Source organism: Uloborus diversus, chromosome 5, assembly GCF_026930045.1.
Source record: "Uloborus diversus isolate 005 chromosome 5, Udiv.v.3.1, whole genome shotgun sequence".
In the NCBI taxonomy this organism is placed as follows: domain Eukaryota; kingdom Metazoa; phylum Arthropoda; class Arachnida; order Araneae; family Uloboridae; genus Uloborus; species Uloborus diversus.
Genome location: NC_072735.1, coordinates 83,376,868 through 83,395,189, shown reverse-complemented (window position 1 = coordinate 83,395,189; position 18,322 = coordinate 83,376,868). Strand labels below are relative to the sequence as shown.

The 18,322-nt window shown below is 34.6% G+C and overlaps 1 protein-coding gene across 1 annotated transcript in view; it reads left to right on the top strand.

Moving 5' to 3' along the window:
* Positions 1-916: 916 nt before the first annotated feature.
* Positions 917-18,322, top strand: part of LOC129223388 (LIM/homeobox protein Lhx9-like) — a 70,727-nt gene continuing 53,321 nt past the window's right edge. The window contains exon 1 of the mRNA XM_054857979.1: positions 917-1,299. Coding sequence (XP_054713954.1) covers positions 1,052-1,299 — 248 coding nt within the window. The 5' untranslated portion in view covers positions 917-1,051. The remainder of the gene's footprint in view (positions 1,300-18,322) is intronic.

The following is an 18,322-nucleotide window of genomic DNA, read 5'->3' as shown; positions in this document are numbered from 1 at the left end:
AAGCATGCTTTAAAAAGATGGAGAGAAAAAGGAATGGCACGCTACGCAAGAAACAAAACACAACTCGCCGCTATTTCGCCTGGAGGTTTCGTCACGATAGCCACGCCTTCTCCAGTCCGCCTTTTGTTCGCTCATTGGCCGAGCCCAAAAAGGGGCGGTTCCAAAGCATCTTGCCCAACGGCAGATCTGTTGTTTCATCCAGAGGTCCAACTCAGACCGAGCGGTGAGCTTTTCGCTGTCGTCGTCCGTTCCTACAACCGTTTGCGGAAATCCCCGCCGCGTTGCGAAACACCTCGTTTCGTAAACAATCCTCATCGTTTGATGTCATAAGGAACCAGTTCCTGCTTTTTTCACGCCGCTGTGACTTTGAAATACCAAGAAGGTTACCGGAGAATATTGCTGCAGGTTGTGTATTTGGTAATAATTGCATTCGACATTTCAAGCGTCATTGCGCGAAAGACATGCTGAAAAAAGAAAGCGTTTTGAAGAGTCACTTTTGTAGATGGATATGCTTGTAATATTCAATTTATGAAAGACAAATTTAGAAAGTTCTTGTCAGATATTAAAGATTTGCTTGGAAGTCGAACGCAGTTTTGGTTTCATATTGATGAAAAATAAGAATTCAAGAAAAAAATATTTTTCTTTCATTTTCACGAATGTTTTGCATTTTGGAAATCATTTTGACAAATGTGATTGATGAAAAACTCGAAAATTTCCATGTCTCTATCAGTGACTTCACTTTTTCATAAATAGATAACAAAGACTCCTTGCATAATATTGCTGTAAGTGTATACCGATGATTTTTGTTTTCTGCATTTTTGATTTATATTAGCGTGAACATTATTCAACAATACCAATTACTCCTCAGGCAAAGCAAAACTTTATCACATTTTCAACAATAAGGACAGGAGAAGCATTTAGTGTCCAAACCATGAATCCGAAATCTACTGAATCATAGAGGTTCAAGCCAAGTGTCGTCTCGATTGTCAAGTGTACCACTCCACGCTTCATCCTGGTACCGTACCAGCGCTACCATGGTGCACTGGCACGCATGGTGAGCGGCATCACCATGCCGGCGATCTCTGTCCCCCTGCCGGGGGAGATGGACGCCCCTCCTCCCCCTCCCAGCCTCTGCGCCGGCTGCGGCTCGCAGATCTCGGACCGCTACTACCTGCAGGCCGTAGATCGGCAGTGGCACGCACAATGCCTCACGTGCCATCGGTGCCAGATGCGCCTGGACACTGAACTTACCTGTTTCTGGAGGGACGGCCACATCTATTGCAAGGAGGATTATTATAGGTAAGTGCCACTACTTGCTTTTCCTGCTTGTTGAAATTACCTTTTAGATAGAAATATGTTTTTTTTTCCGTTAAAACAAACCCCTTTCCTCTTCTGCCATAAGTCAGGGGTGCCCCCTTAATAAAGAGAACCCCCCAAGAGCAAGAGTCTCCCCAAAAGAGAAAAATACCGTTCAAAACACCCCCCTAAAATGTCATGAGTCCCCCTCTAATGGAACACTTTTGCATAAGTACATGGGCGCCCATATGTAAAATTGTAAGGGGGGGGGGTCAGATATTTTAACCACGGTTTAGTAGGATATTTTACCCATGGAAGCAGATTTCAGGACAGATTAGAGTCATTTAAATTTGACACTTTTAATAACTTATTCATTAATAGCTGACGAAGAAATATTTTTACAGTTTTGCAAAGAAAAAGTATTAAAAGCACGGATGTTCTAATTTCTAAGGGAGGGGGGCTCGAGCCCTTCCCCTTGCCCCCCTATATGGGCGCCCTTGCATAAGTAGTCCTTGATTTACCATTAGGTCAATGATCAAGCTTGAAAGAAGGGAGCAATCGGCTCCTCACCTCCTACCCTTGCTTTGAGAAAATAATGTATTTACTTGTATGCGCACTTGATTTTTTGTTGTTTTCGATATTATATGCATTGAATACTTTCTATTCCCCCACTCACTGGATGTTTTTGAAACGACGGTCCTGCCCATGATGCCTAGTCAAAGGGTTTTCCAGCACGCGGGCACCGAAAATTGAATTAATATTTTCAAGGACTGGGAAATGGTTGTTTAATGAATTCAGTGACCTTTTCACAAAAAATAAATAACTTACATCACACATTTATTTTCTTTAACGCTTAGGTTGTTCTCTGGTGTGAAACAATAGCCATGAATATCTTTGTTTACATTCTCAGGGTACTGTGCTGCTTATAGACATCAAAAGGCATTAAAAAAGAGATCTGCGATTACAAACTATACAGCACTTTCCCCAATAGTCCAATTTCTAGGGCCCTTAAAAATGTGTCGGGACTACTGCCTTAGCATTTTTAAATTGCGCCCTGACCATAGGTGGCAGCAATCACAGTAAGTGCTACTCACTTTAAATATTCAAAATTGTAGCAGAAAGATGGCAATAGTGTGAAACATGAGAAATTAACAGCTTTTTAAAATAAATTGAGGTCGTGTATTTAGTAATTATTAAACCTCCTGCTGAATTTCGATAAAAAGATTTACCAAATAAATATAATTTTATAAAAATCTTATCTTCACCGTTAGGCAGGGTTTAGTTTGGAATTGGGCTCACGATAGTTCAGCTCCCGTATTTCTTTTTACTCTGCCATGAAAGGCAGTGGAATTTATCGATACAGTAAAACCTGTATACAACGATACTTGCTGGGACCCAAAAAAAGTATCGTAATAGACAGGTTACCGTTATAGACAGTTTGATTATTCATGCTGACATTTTGCTAGGGTAAAAACGATATTGTTGTTATCGTTATAGTTAGTATCGTTATACACAGGTTTCACTGTATTGAGCTCCGGAGTCCATCAGCGTATCAACACAAAACTGATAAATAGCCAATTGGTGATTTCTTTTCCTAAGAAGAGTGTTGACACGACGCCAGTTGGGGGGGGGGGGATATATCTTCTTACGAGTCTCATAAATATTAATTTTTTGACTATAGAAATGAACCAAAATGTGACTGGTTTACACATCCTTGATGTAACTTGACACATAACTCGAAGATGTTCCAAGATCCTTAGTAACTTTTAACGCTTTGTTGATGCAAATATTGTCGGTAAACGAAATTTCAATACGCTGGGTATTTTATTCATTGTGCAGAAAAGAATAATTGTATTGTGAATTTTAATTAGACACTGCAATTTATGGGAAAAATTGAGGGTAAAGAGGCTATTTTAAAATGATTTGAAGAGATTAAAATTAGTTACGTGCAAAATATATTGACAGCAGAATGAAATCTTATTTATATCTTTTATAAAGTTTTTTATTCTTTTCAAATTCGCTCGATTATGGTAAAAAATTATTCAAAATTAATATAAGAATAAAGTAATCATAACAGTGCTGCCTGCTAAAATTACTTTTATTGTCACCATTTTTTAGTCAAAAGTATTTGTCTTCTTTCATTTTTGTTTTCTGTTATCATAAGTACTTGAAAGATGCTATTAATGATCCTCTTTAGCTATATAGATTGATTCATACAGCTGAAATATTTATGTTCACATTAATTATACTGCAGTTTATGGCTTAATTTAAAAAAGAAACAAACACCGTTAAAATATTGTCGAAGCAGCACGACATAATATATTCTAACAAGTTAGTGCACATGAGCTATTATTTTTAGTCGGTGGTAGTGGCTGGTTTAACACCTCGCAATTTCAAGGGACACCGACGACATTGAGGCCCCAATAAGCACATAAAACCATTTTGCGCAATTTTGTTCAAATTCTGAGGTGCCCCCAAACCTGTAAATCCACTGTTCTTACATAATACCTCTTTCAAAACTATTTTTAATACTTCTCAATTTTAAACGATTGCAAGAGCAACTGATAAGAGAGCCTTTTATAAAATAAATATTTAAAACAGATTGATTTTAAATTTTGAGAAGGACCTTCAAATTTATGAGCAACTACATATAAATTTTACCTTTTCTTGAGGAGAGGGAGTCAAACCATACATGGCCAAGTTGTTGATGCCAGATATTTTAAAGGTATAATTTTAAGAAGTAAATGCAGTTATAGTTTAAACAACAGGATTTGTTGAAAATGTATGAATGAAGTCATAAGAAATGTAATATAGAATACTAACTAAATCGAGAATTACAGAAGAAGATGAACGAGCTGATTAATTACATCTCTTTTTTGAAAAGTATCTACTGTTACTTTTCTTTAACAATCATTAGTTACTAATACAAATATTTAAAAAAAAAAAAAAAGAAAGAAAGAAAGAAAACTGATGGGGGCCTGATAAAGTGGAATTAACCTGGACGCTACCAGAAAAAGGCTTGTCTGGGCCTTTAGAATTTGTACCCAGTCGACACTGGACACTTATACAGTCGGAGCCCGATTTAACGAATTCGTCGGGACCGAAACTTTTATACGTTAAATCGGGGTTATTCGTAAAATCGGGATGTGAAAAAAAAATTAAGAAAAACTGCACTTACCTTATCTAAAACCCCTAATAAGCAACTGCGCAAAAATATCCATAATTAGAAAATGTACACTTTTTATTCAGCATTTCACGACTTATTACCAGGGCTGTGGAGTCGGAGTCAAAGAGTCGGAGTCGGACTGATTTTGAGGTAAAAGAGTCGGAGTCGTTAGAAAACAGGCCGACTCCGACTCCGAGCTTCTTTTTTACTTTCATTTTCACTGACTCTCCTTGCATTTTTTAAAACTGACTACCAATTGGTTCGATTTTATGTATAAAAAGCTACTAATGAGAAAATAACTGCGATTGTGGCAATCAGCTAGCTTGAGTGCTTACCAAACTTCTGTAGCCGTCCCCTAGTTTGTTTGCTTTTTAATTTAACAAATAGTAATTGTCAGCAAGCGGTTTTGTTGCCTAACATTTTCAAGTAATCACTTTCAAATAAAAGTAGAAATATAGTGTTTTGTTCAATCTCAGTTATAAAATAGTTAAAGGAAAGTAACAATTTAGTAAGTCGAGGCCCGTAGCTTGGGTGGAAAACTTTTGAGAGTTTTCGGCAAATTCAAATAATTTTTTTCGTGAAAGCACGAATCTAAAAGATCCGATGAAATAATCTAGTGTTTTTTTTTAAATTTATTAAGACCATTTCTATACGCTTAATTCTCCCTAAAAGGTATGGAACAAAATAAGTGTAAGTGATTTCTTGGTTACAACACTCAATAGTTGCAGTTAATCTTAAAATCTTCATATTAAGGTTAATTCTAAAGCAGACTATAAAATTTAAATTAAAAATTTAGCAAAGAAGAGATATAGGTATCGTAAAAGCTATTCGTACAAATTTGTATACCGCCGCATTTTGTGTAAAATTTGCTCCTGACGTATATGTGCCTTACTTTCGTTGAAATTTTATTAGTGAAATATAATTTAAAATATGTTCGGAAAAATTTTTAGAATTAAAATGTTTATATTTTTTACAAACTCTGAAATTAACTTTGGGTGTCACCTACCAGATGGGTGTCACCCGGGGCAAACCACCCCCTCTCAAGAACTTAGACTTAGAAAAAAAGCTTTTTTTCTTTCAAGTTGCAACTTTTAAAAATTTAAAGCACACGATTTTATCAATATGTATTTGTTAAACGTTAAAAGGGGGCAAATTACAAGTAATCCTTTTAAATTATTGAAAAAAAAAGGTACTTTTAAAAAATCTCACTTTTAAACTCGTAACTATTGGAAAATTTGATTTTTAAATTGAATTTCTAACGTTGTATGCATCTTGGGTTTACAATAAAATACAAAATGCGAAATTTTCATGAAAAGGAATTAATATTTCAATCTCTGTTTGTAGTTTTCCCCCCTTCCTGAAGGGGGAGAGGGAATTGAAAAAATACAATAAAATAAATAAATAATAAAAAAAAATCTGGAGTCGGAGTCGGGCGTTTCAAAATCCAGGGGTCGGAGTCGGCCATTTTCCTTCCGACTCCGCAGCCCTACTTATTACACACTAATTAATTTGAAATTTTAAACTACTGAGTAATTGATGTCTGACAATTTCCTTGATACTTGACTCGAAATAGTTCTCTTTCGACTTTATGGAGAGAAGAAAATACTGTGTCATTTGCAGCCTGCTGTATGAGATATGTTTTTAGTTTCCAGGCCATGTAAAGAAAGCATTTGAATAAGTAAGTTTTAATGGGAGTTTCATTATCGCTTTCTGCATCAAAATCAATATTCGTTGGTTGCCCTCTCGCCCAACAAAAATTTCTGATTTCAAGAAAAATCTTTTTCTATTTCGGACAATATGGGTGTAACATTTGGACGTTAATTAGGGTTTAATTTTTCGGTAAATAGGGGGTTTTGTCTTCATTTTAGTCATAGAGAATTACTCGTTAAATCGAGAAATTCGTTAAATAGAGGTTCGTTAAATTGGGGTCTGACTGTATTAAAGTAGCTAGAATTTATCTTTGCTGGCGGGGGGGGGGGGGGAGAGGCTTGGGTTCATAAGAATTTTTACATTTAAAAAAAAATAAAATCCATCGTATTAGAACTGACAATCTGTGTTAAAACTTCTCAGGGATTGACCTCACCCCACCCCCTTCCCCTTCGGCATCAGAATTGCTTTGTTTCAGATGTAAAGAAATATGTTGTAAGGAAGTTTTAGCCCATTTTTCATTAAAAGAATGCACATTATTTGAGAGCAGTCAGGAAGGGGCAATTTCTTTCTGGTTTTGAGAAATGTAATCTATTTTTTTAAATGTGGACATAGTACTCTATTTAATGTGGACGTTCTTCGTGGTTTTTCGATGTAATATTAATTAATTATATGTACCGTTATGAGGAAGAAGAAAAATGTGTGTTGATTTTTCTGTCTTAGAAGTAATTATCAGATTTGAACAAACTTTTTTGTTCGAAATATCTCAGCTGCAACACGAGCGATCTTATTTCCATATACTTCATATTTTGGTTTGAACAATTTTTCGTCTAATAAAACAGTTCAAAAGGCTTAACAGTAGCGACTATGCGGAATCCCGATCTAAACGGAGGGTTTACTACAAACAGAAACTCTATTGATAAGGAACTTGATCAAAAGAAAAAAGAAAAATCTCGAAAACTTAGTTACTAATTTAAAAGTATTTTTAACGCCGAAAAATTTTGAAAATCGTAGAGACTTTGAATGCACGTTTTTAGTTTTCTGTTTCAAGACACAAAAAAGTAAAATTGTTAATAAAAATCGAAATGTAGTTTCTCGTTGACTTAACATCGGCGGATATTGGATATCGATTGATTAAATCAAAGTAAACTGAGCTCAAAGCACGAGAGGACTGTGAACTTTTTATTTTCGATAGAAATGGTTGAAAGGTTTTTGATTCATAAATAAGTGACCATGACAATAAACTTTATAACTTTTTTCTCTGGCAACGACTACAAACTAAAAACAAAAATTCTATTAACATTTTACTTCTTTCAAGTTTCTTTCTTAAATATTCCAAATGTTGTGCTCTGTCCGCTGCTCCGTCTAACATGCCCCCCCCCCCCCCCCCGTAAAGCAGTAAAGTCAGAGTTTCGAACTTCTGAGATCTTAGTATATTACAATCAGCAGCAGAATCAAGTCCGATCATTCAAGCTCGAACGGATCCTGTCGAGACGGGGTTGAGAATTATAGAAAGATTATGACTTTCCTTCAACTTTGAGTTTTACTTAAAGAATGATACAGTTAAAAAAGAAAGCAAAAGAAAAATGCATGAAAAACAAGGTCGCCATTTCAACTTTTAAAGGAACGCGATTAAAAATAATATTCAATGAGAGTATGCTGTATCGTGCATGGTATCAGCGCTTTACTGATGTTATAACCGATATGTTATTAAATTATCCCTTGTAAATTCCGTCAGATTTCATGAATTTCCACCGAGGTGTGATAACTATTGTTAAAAAAAAGTACAGTACTACTAGAAAATCTCTAAACAAAGGTGATGTTTTAGTCGTACTGCAGTTTCTTTCTGTCTTGCTTCTTTTTTTTTTTATAGTGTTGAAGTAAGGAAGAGTTTAATAATTTCAGGGCTGTTGATAAGTTCCGAGCATTTCAAGCTATTATTTTTTGCAGAAGAGTATTGTATTACGTAGAAAAGAGAAAGAAATGAATCCATGATTTAAATAGAAACTTTTTGAATAATTTTATTATTAGTGCTCGCCAGAGTCTCTTCAAATATAAAGTTACTAATACATCTTCCTTCGTAAAACTACACAGCACTTACCTAATAAATTTTTCGTTATGTTTCGTTACACACAAGCAATTATTTATTTGTTCCCCTTTGCAACTGCTACCAAGCATAGACAAAATGAACAAAGCGTTGAAAAATTTGAAGCTCTTCATGAAATAATATTATTTCTTTGACAAGAACTTGAATTTAATTAAAGCAAGGTATCACTGGAAATTAAATCAATTTAACGCTAATTGACGTAATTTACTTGTTTTTCCGTTTGAACTAATTATGACTTACTTGAGCATAAACATAAGCAAAAATATTGCACTATAACAATTTTAAAAAATGCAACAACTTAACGCAGTTTCTTTTGATTTTTTTCCCTTACAAATCGATGTCTTTGCGTAAACCTTCTCCAGAAGAGGCAATTGCAAACACTTTAAGCTTAAGGTTTTCAAAAATTTTGATAGCCATGTTTTAATGACGTGAATTAAAATTATGGCTGTCGATTGTTTTTAAATAAATTAACTGGTTACTGTCGTTGTAGTACTTCTCGTAGCTATTATATTTTAGCTCTGTTTAGTTTCTTAAAATTTCACGAGGAGTTGAACCTCAGAAAACGCCACGTTATATCTGTTGTCTATTAATGACTACACATTAAAAAAAAAAAAAGAAAAAAAAAGGCAACTGTTGCTTCTAAAACATTTCTGGAGAGCTGGTATTCCATAAAAGTTTCTAATCACTGATACACCTTCTTAAGCAACATTACTGAATCACTCAAGAAAAGCACGGTATCGGTTATCAGAAAATGTTATGGAATCTAAGTTTCCTAGAGATTTTCTAATAGTACTGTAGTTTTTGTTATTATTTAAAAAAAAAAAACATTTTTAAGTATCATTTAATGTGAATTACATAATGCAGGGGCTTAATTATTTTGAAGTTGATGATTTCTTAAGCGTATGAAGTGGGAGTAAAAGCTGCTATATGCAGTTAAAATTTTCTCTATGAAGTAAAACCAATTAAATCCACAAAGCATGTGGGTGGTTCTAGAAAGTGGGAAAGTTTGTGCTTTGCACTGATATTTCTATTCTGTTCAATTTCATAAAAGAACTTTCTTCAGGATAATTTTATACTTTTTTAACCTTGAAGTTCCAATATTTAACATCGCAAACGTAAGATTTTTTTTTTTCCAATTAAAAATATTTTTTTTCTGTAAAATGTCAGTGTTATGCTCTATCTCATGGCTGTAATTCTAATGTTTTAAAAAAGCTGGACAGAAACTGATTAGAGATTTCAGCTCAATTTTTTTACAATCAAATACATATTTCTTTAAACATACCTTACAAAAAAAAAAAAAAAAAAAGATATCTAGACAATATGAAAACATTATCTCAAAAGACGAGTGTCAACAGTGTCCCAGGGAATGCCCGTCATCCAAATGGCTGGAATTTCAACATTCTTTGAGAAGTTTATATAGATATATATTATAAGAGTTGTTTAAAAAACGTGGTGACAAATTTTTGATTAAATTTTAATGAAATTTAAATTATTCTGGTCTTTTTATTGCAGGGGTGCCCACCTAAAGGGGCATGGCACAGACTGCGCCCTTGAAATTTTTAGGGGGGGGGGGGGTGTTTTGAGGGATATTTTTCACTTTTTGGGGGGCTCTTGCTTTTTTAGGATGGGGTAGGTGCGCCCTTGATCTTAGGGGGTGGGCACCCCTGTTTATTGGTAGATATATATAAGACAGTTTCAGAATTTTAATCATAATATTAATAGTTTATGATTTTTTAACAATTATGCAGAGCTGCATTAACTCAAAATGCTCTTCTTACGCTGCATAAACTCAAATAACCTCCAAAGAAAGTAAGCCTCTTTTTAAGGAATAAGATGTCCAGCTCAGTGGCGGAGCCAAAGGGATGGTTCACGCTCCTGGAACCCTCCTCAAAAGAAGTAATAAAATTCAAAAGGGAAAATATCAATTTTTCACACATAATTTTCTTGCTCTTATGATACAAGAATACTCGAATTTGAGTACATTCAGTTGTATATATTTCCTTCTCCTTGTATAATGTTTGGAAAATCGAATTTCGGAACATATTGTTTTTCCTTTTTTCGTTAAAAAAAATCGTAATCATATTACTAAAATTTCATGCTGTGACAAAATCAATTTTCAATAATACCTAGTAAGAAACAACTTCAAAACAAAAGACTGGTCTACAACTCCTTTGATTTAGAGGGTTTGGGTAGGATTGTTCTAAAAAGCAGATTTATTAGTTTTTTTAAAACAAAATCAGATTCAAGGACATTGGTTTCTGGGCTAGATTTTCCCTTTTTTAAAAGTCTCTAGGCATAATTGGACACTCTCTGAAATGAAATTCTGGCTACGCTACTAGTCCAGTCCACTTAGTGTCCCTTATTGAAAGATTCTACTGTACCATACTTAGGTAATAACCAAGAATTCTGGGGGTTAACCATCAACCCCCTTTTGCTGCCCCTGTCGAGTTTTATTGGACTAAACATTTATGAAAACAGAAGGAATGATCCGCTATAATATTTTTCGCAAAACTGAACAAAGCAAAAGCATAAAAAAAAACCAAACAAAATAAATTTATGATCCAGTTTTTCTGAGCAAATAATAGCAACCGAAAGTGTTGTGTCCTTGATAGACCTTGCAAATGAATTCGTCCTTCGATTGTGATATTCTCCTTACAGAACCCGTGTCCAGGCAATAGTTTGACGGAACGTACCAAGAATTCTCAGAACCTCCACACTTTCTTAATAGTGTCTAAGTACTTTCGGTCATACAGAAACGGAGCATTCAACGGCACGAGAAACATTTTTCCTTGTTTAAACGCCTTGGCGAGTCATAATTTCGAAATATTTATGGCACCCCGTTCGTTTTTACGACGAAGGGAAAAAAACAAATCGCGTATTGTGTTACCGATCGTCAATGGAACAAGGAAAAGGCTCGATTGCAAATACGAGCCGGTCACAAATCACACTCGCGTTTTAAATGCTTCAGAAGAATATCTTTTGTCTATTTTTTAATAACCGACCCATGTTTCGGTGGACACACCTTGTCTTATTGAGTAGCACGCCCCCCCCCCCTCCTTCTCGTTGTTAACTGAATCTCTCCACCCGCGCTAAGTAACAAAGCTTTCTTTTAAATTTTGAATTTTTGAAGTGCACTGCCATGGGAAGGTAAAGAGCAGTAACTGAAATTTTTTCATTTTTCTTCTTTTTTGCATTTTAGTCATCGATTGTACTTAAGCTTTATTGTAGAAGACTGATTATTTAGTTTACGCTGAGTATAAAGTACAAAAAAAAGTGCAGTTAAAGCATTTCACTAATTCCCCCCCCCCCCTCCTTATTCAAATCATCGTCAATTTTAAGCGAGAAGCAATCTGAATATGCACAGCATAACGCTGCAAGATTATAGAAAACATGTGTTTTTCAGTACGCAATCTCTTTTGAATACTGGGGGGGGGGGCAGGAACAACCACGAAGCCTTCCTTATGTGCTTAGGAACATTAATTTTATAAATTTTTGCTTACAGCAAAAAACTTAACTTTTTCATCACTATATTAGAATTATTCGTTAGAAATTCTTGTTATTCAATTACAAAATGATTTGATGTAATTTTGGTGAACTGATAATAAAATAAAACTACTTATGAGCAGGGGCGTGCACAGAATTTTTGGGGGCCGTCACAAATGACATTTTTGGGTCCCCCATATTGTTTATCCTGTATTGCACCCCACATTTGAAAAATATTGAGCTACCAAACAGGTGTGCCTTCTCTCAACCCCCCCCCTTCCCCTATTCACGCACCTTCTTATGAGGCAGTGAGAAGCAATGGGATGTAAGTACCAAATTTAAAAATTTAGAGATAGTCAGTACAAATGGTAGGAGAACCTCTCCTCTGTTTTAGGGCAAGAGATAGTAGCTTTGGTAGGTGCTGTTATGCTGCATGGTTTAGAAAAAAAAAAAAAAAAAAATCAATGAAAGTCTACGTATATCTGAACTCAAAACACATTTTGCTGGGAACTTAAAGCGCAATATTTCTACTTGTTTACAAATGATTTTAAATTAAGATATTTTAATAGTACCAGAACCAAGGTACCAAAAGTACCAAATCCTAAATCTAAAGCCACTTCTATGAAAAGAACTAGATGAACTCTTGAACTATGAAAAGAAACCTCAGACTTGCTGTAAGGAAAAGTTTGAATCAGATTTGAGTGTATAAGTCGACGCGACCCGCAGTATTTTTTTTTTTTATAATTATTATTACCACCTGCTGCAACATCTCTTTTATCTAGTACTAAAACTAATTTCTTCAGTTGAGAACGATTTCCAGTTTTATTAATGAAATCTATCATTGAGTGTTCAGACGTGTGTAATAACGGTTTCCACTTGCTAATTTAATTTTAACAGCTGCAAAGAACACATTTTGCAACTCTCAAATCTTAAAATTATACAAAACTGATGCAATAAGTTTCTGTTGTCTCATATATTGGAGAGATATTGGAAGATTTAAATACAGATATATATAGTGAAGGTCAGATCCTCATTTCTGGATGAGGAGTCATGCGTTTTCTTTGTGGACATAAAAAGCGGACCGAATTTTTCGAAATGTAAGTCCTCCACAATGCAACTTTATGTCACTTGAGGGGGAGGCGCTCATGTCCCTCATAATCCCAGCCTTCTGGAGGCACGCCTGGATGCAATTCCAGGAACTCTTTCGTTGAAGACTTTTTGAGTAACGATGAGCTAAAGAAGCGTTTGTAAGACAGGTAGCTCTCGTAAAGCTGTTTGATAGACTTCTTGACTCCGACAATCTAAATTAAAGCCATCTTATGGCTCCATCCGTGGTCCCATCAGAAATTGACTCCTTTAGTATACCGTACTAGGATTTTCAATATGGTTTGAAACCAAGTGTTGAGAAGTGACAGCGAAGCAGAATCACCATTCTGGAACAATTTATGCTCACATACAGTTCGATTTTGTAGGAAAAGAAACGGAGAAAATATTTTTTTTTTTTTTTTTCATTTATTAAATCTGAAGATATTGTAGCCTTTGCTTGGAATTATTTTGCGTACTACATACGTAAGGATAAGATTATAGTCAATTAAAAAAACTCAAGAGCCATGGGAGGGGTCCAGACACCTTGGACCCTCCCCTTGTGTGCGCTACTGCCTAAAGGCAAAAATGGCACTATGTTCATTTTCTTTCTCCTTTTCAAAATCTTAATTTAAGCACCATCTCACTCTACTGAGCACACAGATTTAGATATAATTTATTTTATACTTTATAAGCCCAGAAATGACAATCCGGTAATAATGAGGAAGTGAGAAGCAAAGGGATGTAAGAGGCAAAATTAAAAATTTGGAGCTAATCAGTATAAATGGTAGGTGAACCTCTCCTCTGTCTTGGGGCATGAGATAGTACTAATAGCCCTAATAAGTGCTGCTGTGCAGCATGATTTAGAAAAATATCTCAATGAAAGCCTACCTAGCACAGCAACTTTAAACGCGTTTTACTCAAAACTTGAAAATGTCCATTTACATCCCTTTGCTTCTCACTGCCTCAAATGATCACAAAGGAAAAACAATAAACTCTTCTCCTGGCTAGTTTGGACATTGTGACTTAGTGCATTTTTCCTTTCAGTCACGGAAATATATACACTCAAACCTGTTTTTTTTTGTGGTAGATAGGGTCACATAAAAAAAATCGATCAAAATTACTATTAAGCACTCGTTTCAAGGATATGTTAGACAATTGAGTCCCAATTTGTGTGAAATTTTCATAAACCGCACCAAAAAAAAAAAAAAAAATCGCACAAGAAAAAAAAAAAAAAAAAAAAAATCGCACAAGAAAAAAAAAATAAAACGCACAAAAACAGGTTTGTGTGTATACTGTACATCTGTTACCGTTAAAGTATATAATGCAGTTATTTTGTAGATTACCTAGTTATTCTATGAAATAACTGATCGTGTCCGTTAAAGTGTGTAATATGTTATTAATTTGACACTTTAACTAGTTATTCTATGAAATAACTAGGCATTCTATAATGAGAGACAGTTAAAGTGTAAAATAAACAATTTATCTAAAATGAAATAACTAGGTATTCTATAAATAATTTTTTAAATCCCTGACCAGTACCTCAACTTTGTGCTGTCGTGCAAGATATATGATATTTTGCACTTTAACGGGCTGCAGATCGTTATTCTATGAAATAGTTAAACCATGAAATACAAGAGAGGTTTACACTTTAACGGACACGATCAGTTATTCAATGAAATAACTAGGTATTCTATAAAATAACTGATTTCATACTTTAACGGTAACGTATCCACATTTTAGCAAAGTTTCAGCTTAATCATTGTACATATGCCACAAGTTTCACGCAGATTGATCATCGTTAAATACCCTTTTACGTAAATACTTTCGAGGAAAAAATCGAGAAAACTTCCAAAACAAGAAGCGGGAAAAGTGAAAACACAAAGGAAAGAAAGAAATACAAAAGATTTCCCAAACAGTGCGAAAAGAAAACCATAATCTTCTGAGCACGAACCCATGTGCGTGCCGGGATCTCGTTTGCACGGCGGCGGGCAGAGAGAAGAGAAACTTTTGATATAAAAAGAACAAGAAAGATTAAGAATTCGCATGGCTACCAGAATAAATCAGCGAGGGGAAGAAGCAAGGAACAACCTGGGCACTGGGTCCCCCTTTTCTCTTTTTTTTTTTTCCATAAATTTTCGTCCGACTTTTACGACCGGTGTAATCTGGAGCGAAACCCGGTTTTCTCGAAGAACAAGAAAATGGGAATGATTTCCAACTAGATTAGGGTCCGATTCGGAAAGCGAAAGGCGACGTGGAAGCGATATTTACAGCATTATGTTGTTTCTTTCTGTATTAAATCGCTATAAACGGAACGGCCGGCTGTTTTAATCCTATTTTCCGAGAATGAAAAGTGGTGGTTGGAGAGGAAAGGCCAAAATTGTTACATCGGAGTTTATGAAATATATCAATCTGAAACGGATTCTGTGTCAAATCGCCTTCCCTGACGCGGACATATTTCTCGTAAATTTTATGGTCGCTTTTTGACCGAACGCTGTTATGTTTATTTTGGAGAAAATCATATAGCTTATCGGCGACAATGGTAGAACGTCTCGAAACATTCAGTAAAGGAGAAAATCAAAGTTATATGAGGCAGTAACAAGCAAAGGAATGTAAGTGGACATTTTCAAGTTTCGAGTAAAACGCGTTTAAAGATAACACCCTTCGTAGGTTTCATTGATTTTTTTTTCTTTCTAAATCATGCTGTACACCTACTAGGGCTACTTGTACTATCTCTTGCCCCAAGACACAGGAGAGGTTCCCCTACTATTTGTGCTGATTATCTCCAAATTTTTAATTTTGCCACTTATATCCCTTTGCTGCTCATTGCCTCATATGTAATACACAAATACACTGTTAAAAGTAAAGTTCAATGTTTCACCAAGAAATTGGTTCAATCTAGCAAAATTTAGCCGCAACAATCTCATTCGCGATAAGTTTCACTGTTGCTTCAGCTAAATTTTGATAAATTTAACCAATTTCTAAGTGAAACATTGAACTTTAATTTTAAACAGTGTGCTACTAGTAACTGTTTTTATTCTCTGCAGCATTAGTAGCAAAACATTTATGACGTTGTTCTTACTGGTTGTTTTTTAGTCTATTTTAATAGTAGGCGAATGCGGCGCAAAGTGAAATAATAAAAATAACTCACCTTTTTCAAAATAAGCAAACTGGAAATTTGTTTTGAAAAGAACATGACATAGAGAAAGAATAATGTATTTTATGATACAACTTGCCTTGAAACATTATTTTCCATTTCTGGGTGTAAATTTGTACCTAAAAAAAAAGTAGTATTTTTATTTTATTTATTTATTTATTTTTTGCAGGCAAAGAGAAAAATTAAAATATTTTTCGAATAAAATAGTTTTTATTAGATAGTTAAAAATTAGTTTGATCAAATAAATGATTAAATAAAGAGTGAATGAAGAAATAAATAAATAATGAAGCAATAAAAGGGGTTCCTTGAAACTCCGAAACACGTATGTTCTGTAATCTGTTCATTTGTGCTAAACAACGTTGGATATTTCCTGTTATAACTAATCAATGTTTGAGGAAAATAAATGCGTGAGTAAAATTGTGAACGAATAAGAAAATGAGTGAATGAATGAATAAATAAGTAAATTATTAAATTAAAAAATGTAAAAAAAAATTAATAATGAATGGATACGCAAGTGATTTAATTGAATAAGTAAACGAAATGAACAATATTTCGCTTTGTCCCACATGCACTTGATCAATTGTACAAGCCATTTAAAATAAAAATAAGCTTAATGTTAAATCATCGGTTCCCAAACTTTTCCCCCCTTGCGAACCCCTTCCTAAATCCAAAAGAAGTTGGCGAAGCCCTTTGGTACTAGGTAATAAGTAACAAAAAAAAAAAAAAAAAAAGAGCGCGCGCGCGTACACACACTGTTTTGTACAAAAAACTCGAAGTAAATTGTAATGTGAAAATTATAGCAACAAACAGAATGATCTCATTTCTATGCATTTTTCACTCAACACATGAGAAGAAAGAGCGATCGTTCTTTGTCGAACTCAAATGGCAAAGAAACTAAACGTCAAAATATTTTAGACGCTCGCATATGCTCCATGTAATGTTTTCATCAAGTTTAATCAATCTTTCCGATCGAAAGCTTCTGAGGAAACGAACACTTTCAAATTCTTTCATCGGAGGATTGCAATCATAAGTAGAGCTTTTTCTGCATGTCTTCAGGGCTATTATTCTCAATGGAAGTGATAAAATTGGCGCTTTGCAATGACAGACTAAATTATCAAAATGTAAAATATGTCAGGAAGTATGCAAATATTTTCATGCTAAGAGTTTCAAATGTGCGAGAGACAAATGAATGAAAATTTGCTTGAAACCGCTTGAACGGGAGACTTCATCAGAAACAGGCATGTTAAAACTCCGCCATTACAACATTTTTTTCGCGAACTTCCTGAAAACCTTCGTTTCGACCTACGTTTTCATAATAACACAATTTTTGTACAAAATTATGAAATGTGGCAACGAAACAATATGTTTTCAAACAATTTTTGAGAAATTTCAAATACCGGTATTAATACCGGTATTCCGGTATCACGTTTTAAAAATACCGAATACCGGTAATGAATTTTTGGTCCGGTACTGCAATCCCTACATTCAATAAAGGAACTTTAACTGATCTTCTGTTCCTTCGATTTCCGTGGGATACGACTACCCTCGCCCCCTTTTTTTTCCTCCGTCATACCAAGATGAGTACTTGTTTACGTAAAATAAAAATAAAATTCTTTTGTATTGCATGAGATGCACTCTTCATTTCCTATCTAATACTAAAAAAATGGAGCGTTTAATGTTCATGTGTATTTTCGGTGAAGATTCAATGGTGAAGTGGTATCGGTAGATAGCAGTACGTATCATTTGCAGTGATAGCAGTGGCATGACCCGGTGGTCATCATCAAGCGTTGTGGAGGATTACATTCGTAATTAAGGTATTTGGTGCACATTGGAGCAATGAAGGGAAACGAGTTTTTCGAAATTAAAATAGGAGGTTTCATTAATAATAAGGAGAATTAGTTTAAAAGATGCTTGTTAAAACCAGGGCTTCGGAGTCGGATCGAAAATGGCCGACTTCGACACCTTTACCAAAAATTTGTCCTACTTCGACTCCGAATCTGACTCTTGGAAATTTAAGCCTTCAACTCCCGACTCCGCACCCCCCAGTTAAAACCAGATTATTTTAAAATAAATAAATGTAATAAATAAATAAATAAGTAAATAAAACTTTAAAAAATATATTTCAAAAAAGGAGATTGATTTTATTTCAGTTAAACGTTAGTTCGAATTTCAGCATATAATTAAAAGGAAGAAAGAAGAAAGACAAGAGCTCAAATCTTCAAATGTAGCTACAGTCTGAAAAATTTTAAGAAACATAGTTTTAGCGCTTATGAGTTAACTCAAGAGTTATCAGTACTTAGATTTGGCAATTTATTTCATCTTTCAAAAAAGCGATTGAAGTCTTTGTTTTTCATAATGTAAACATATATTTCTTAATATACAA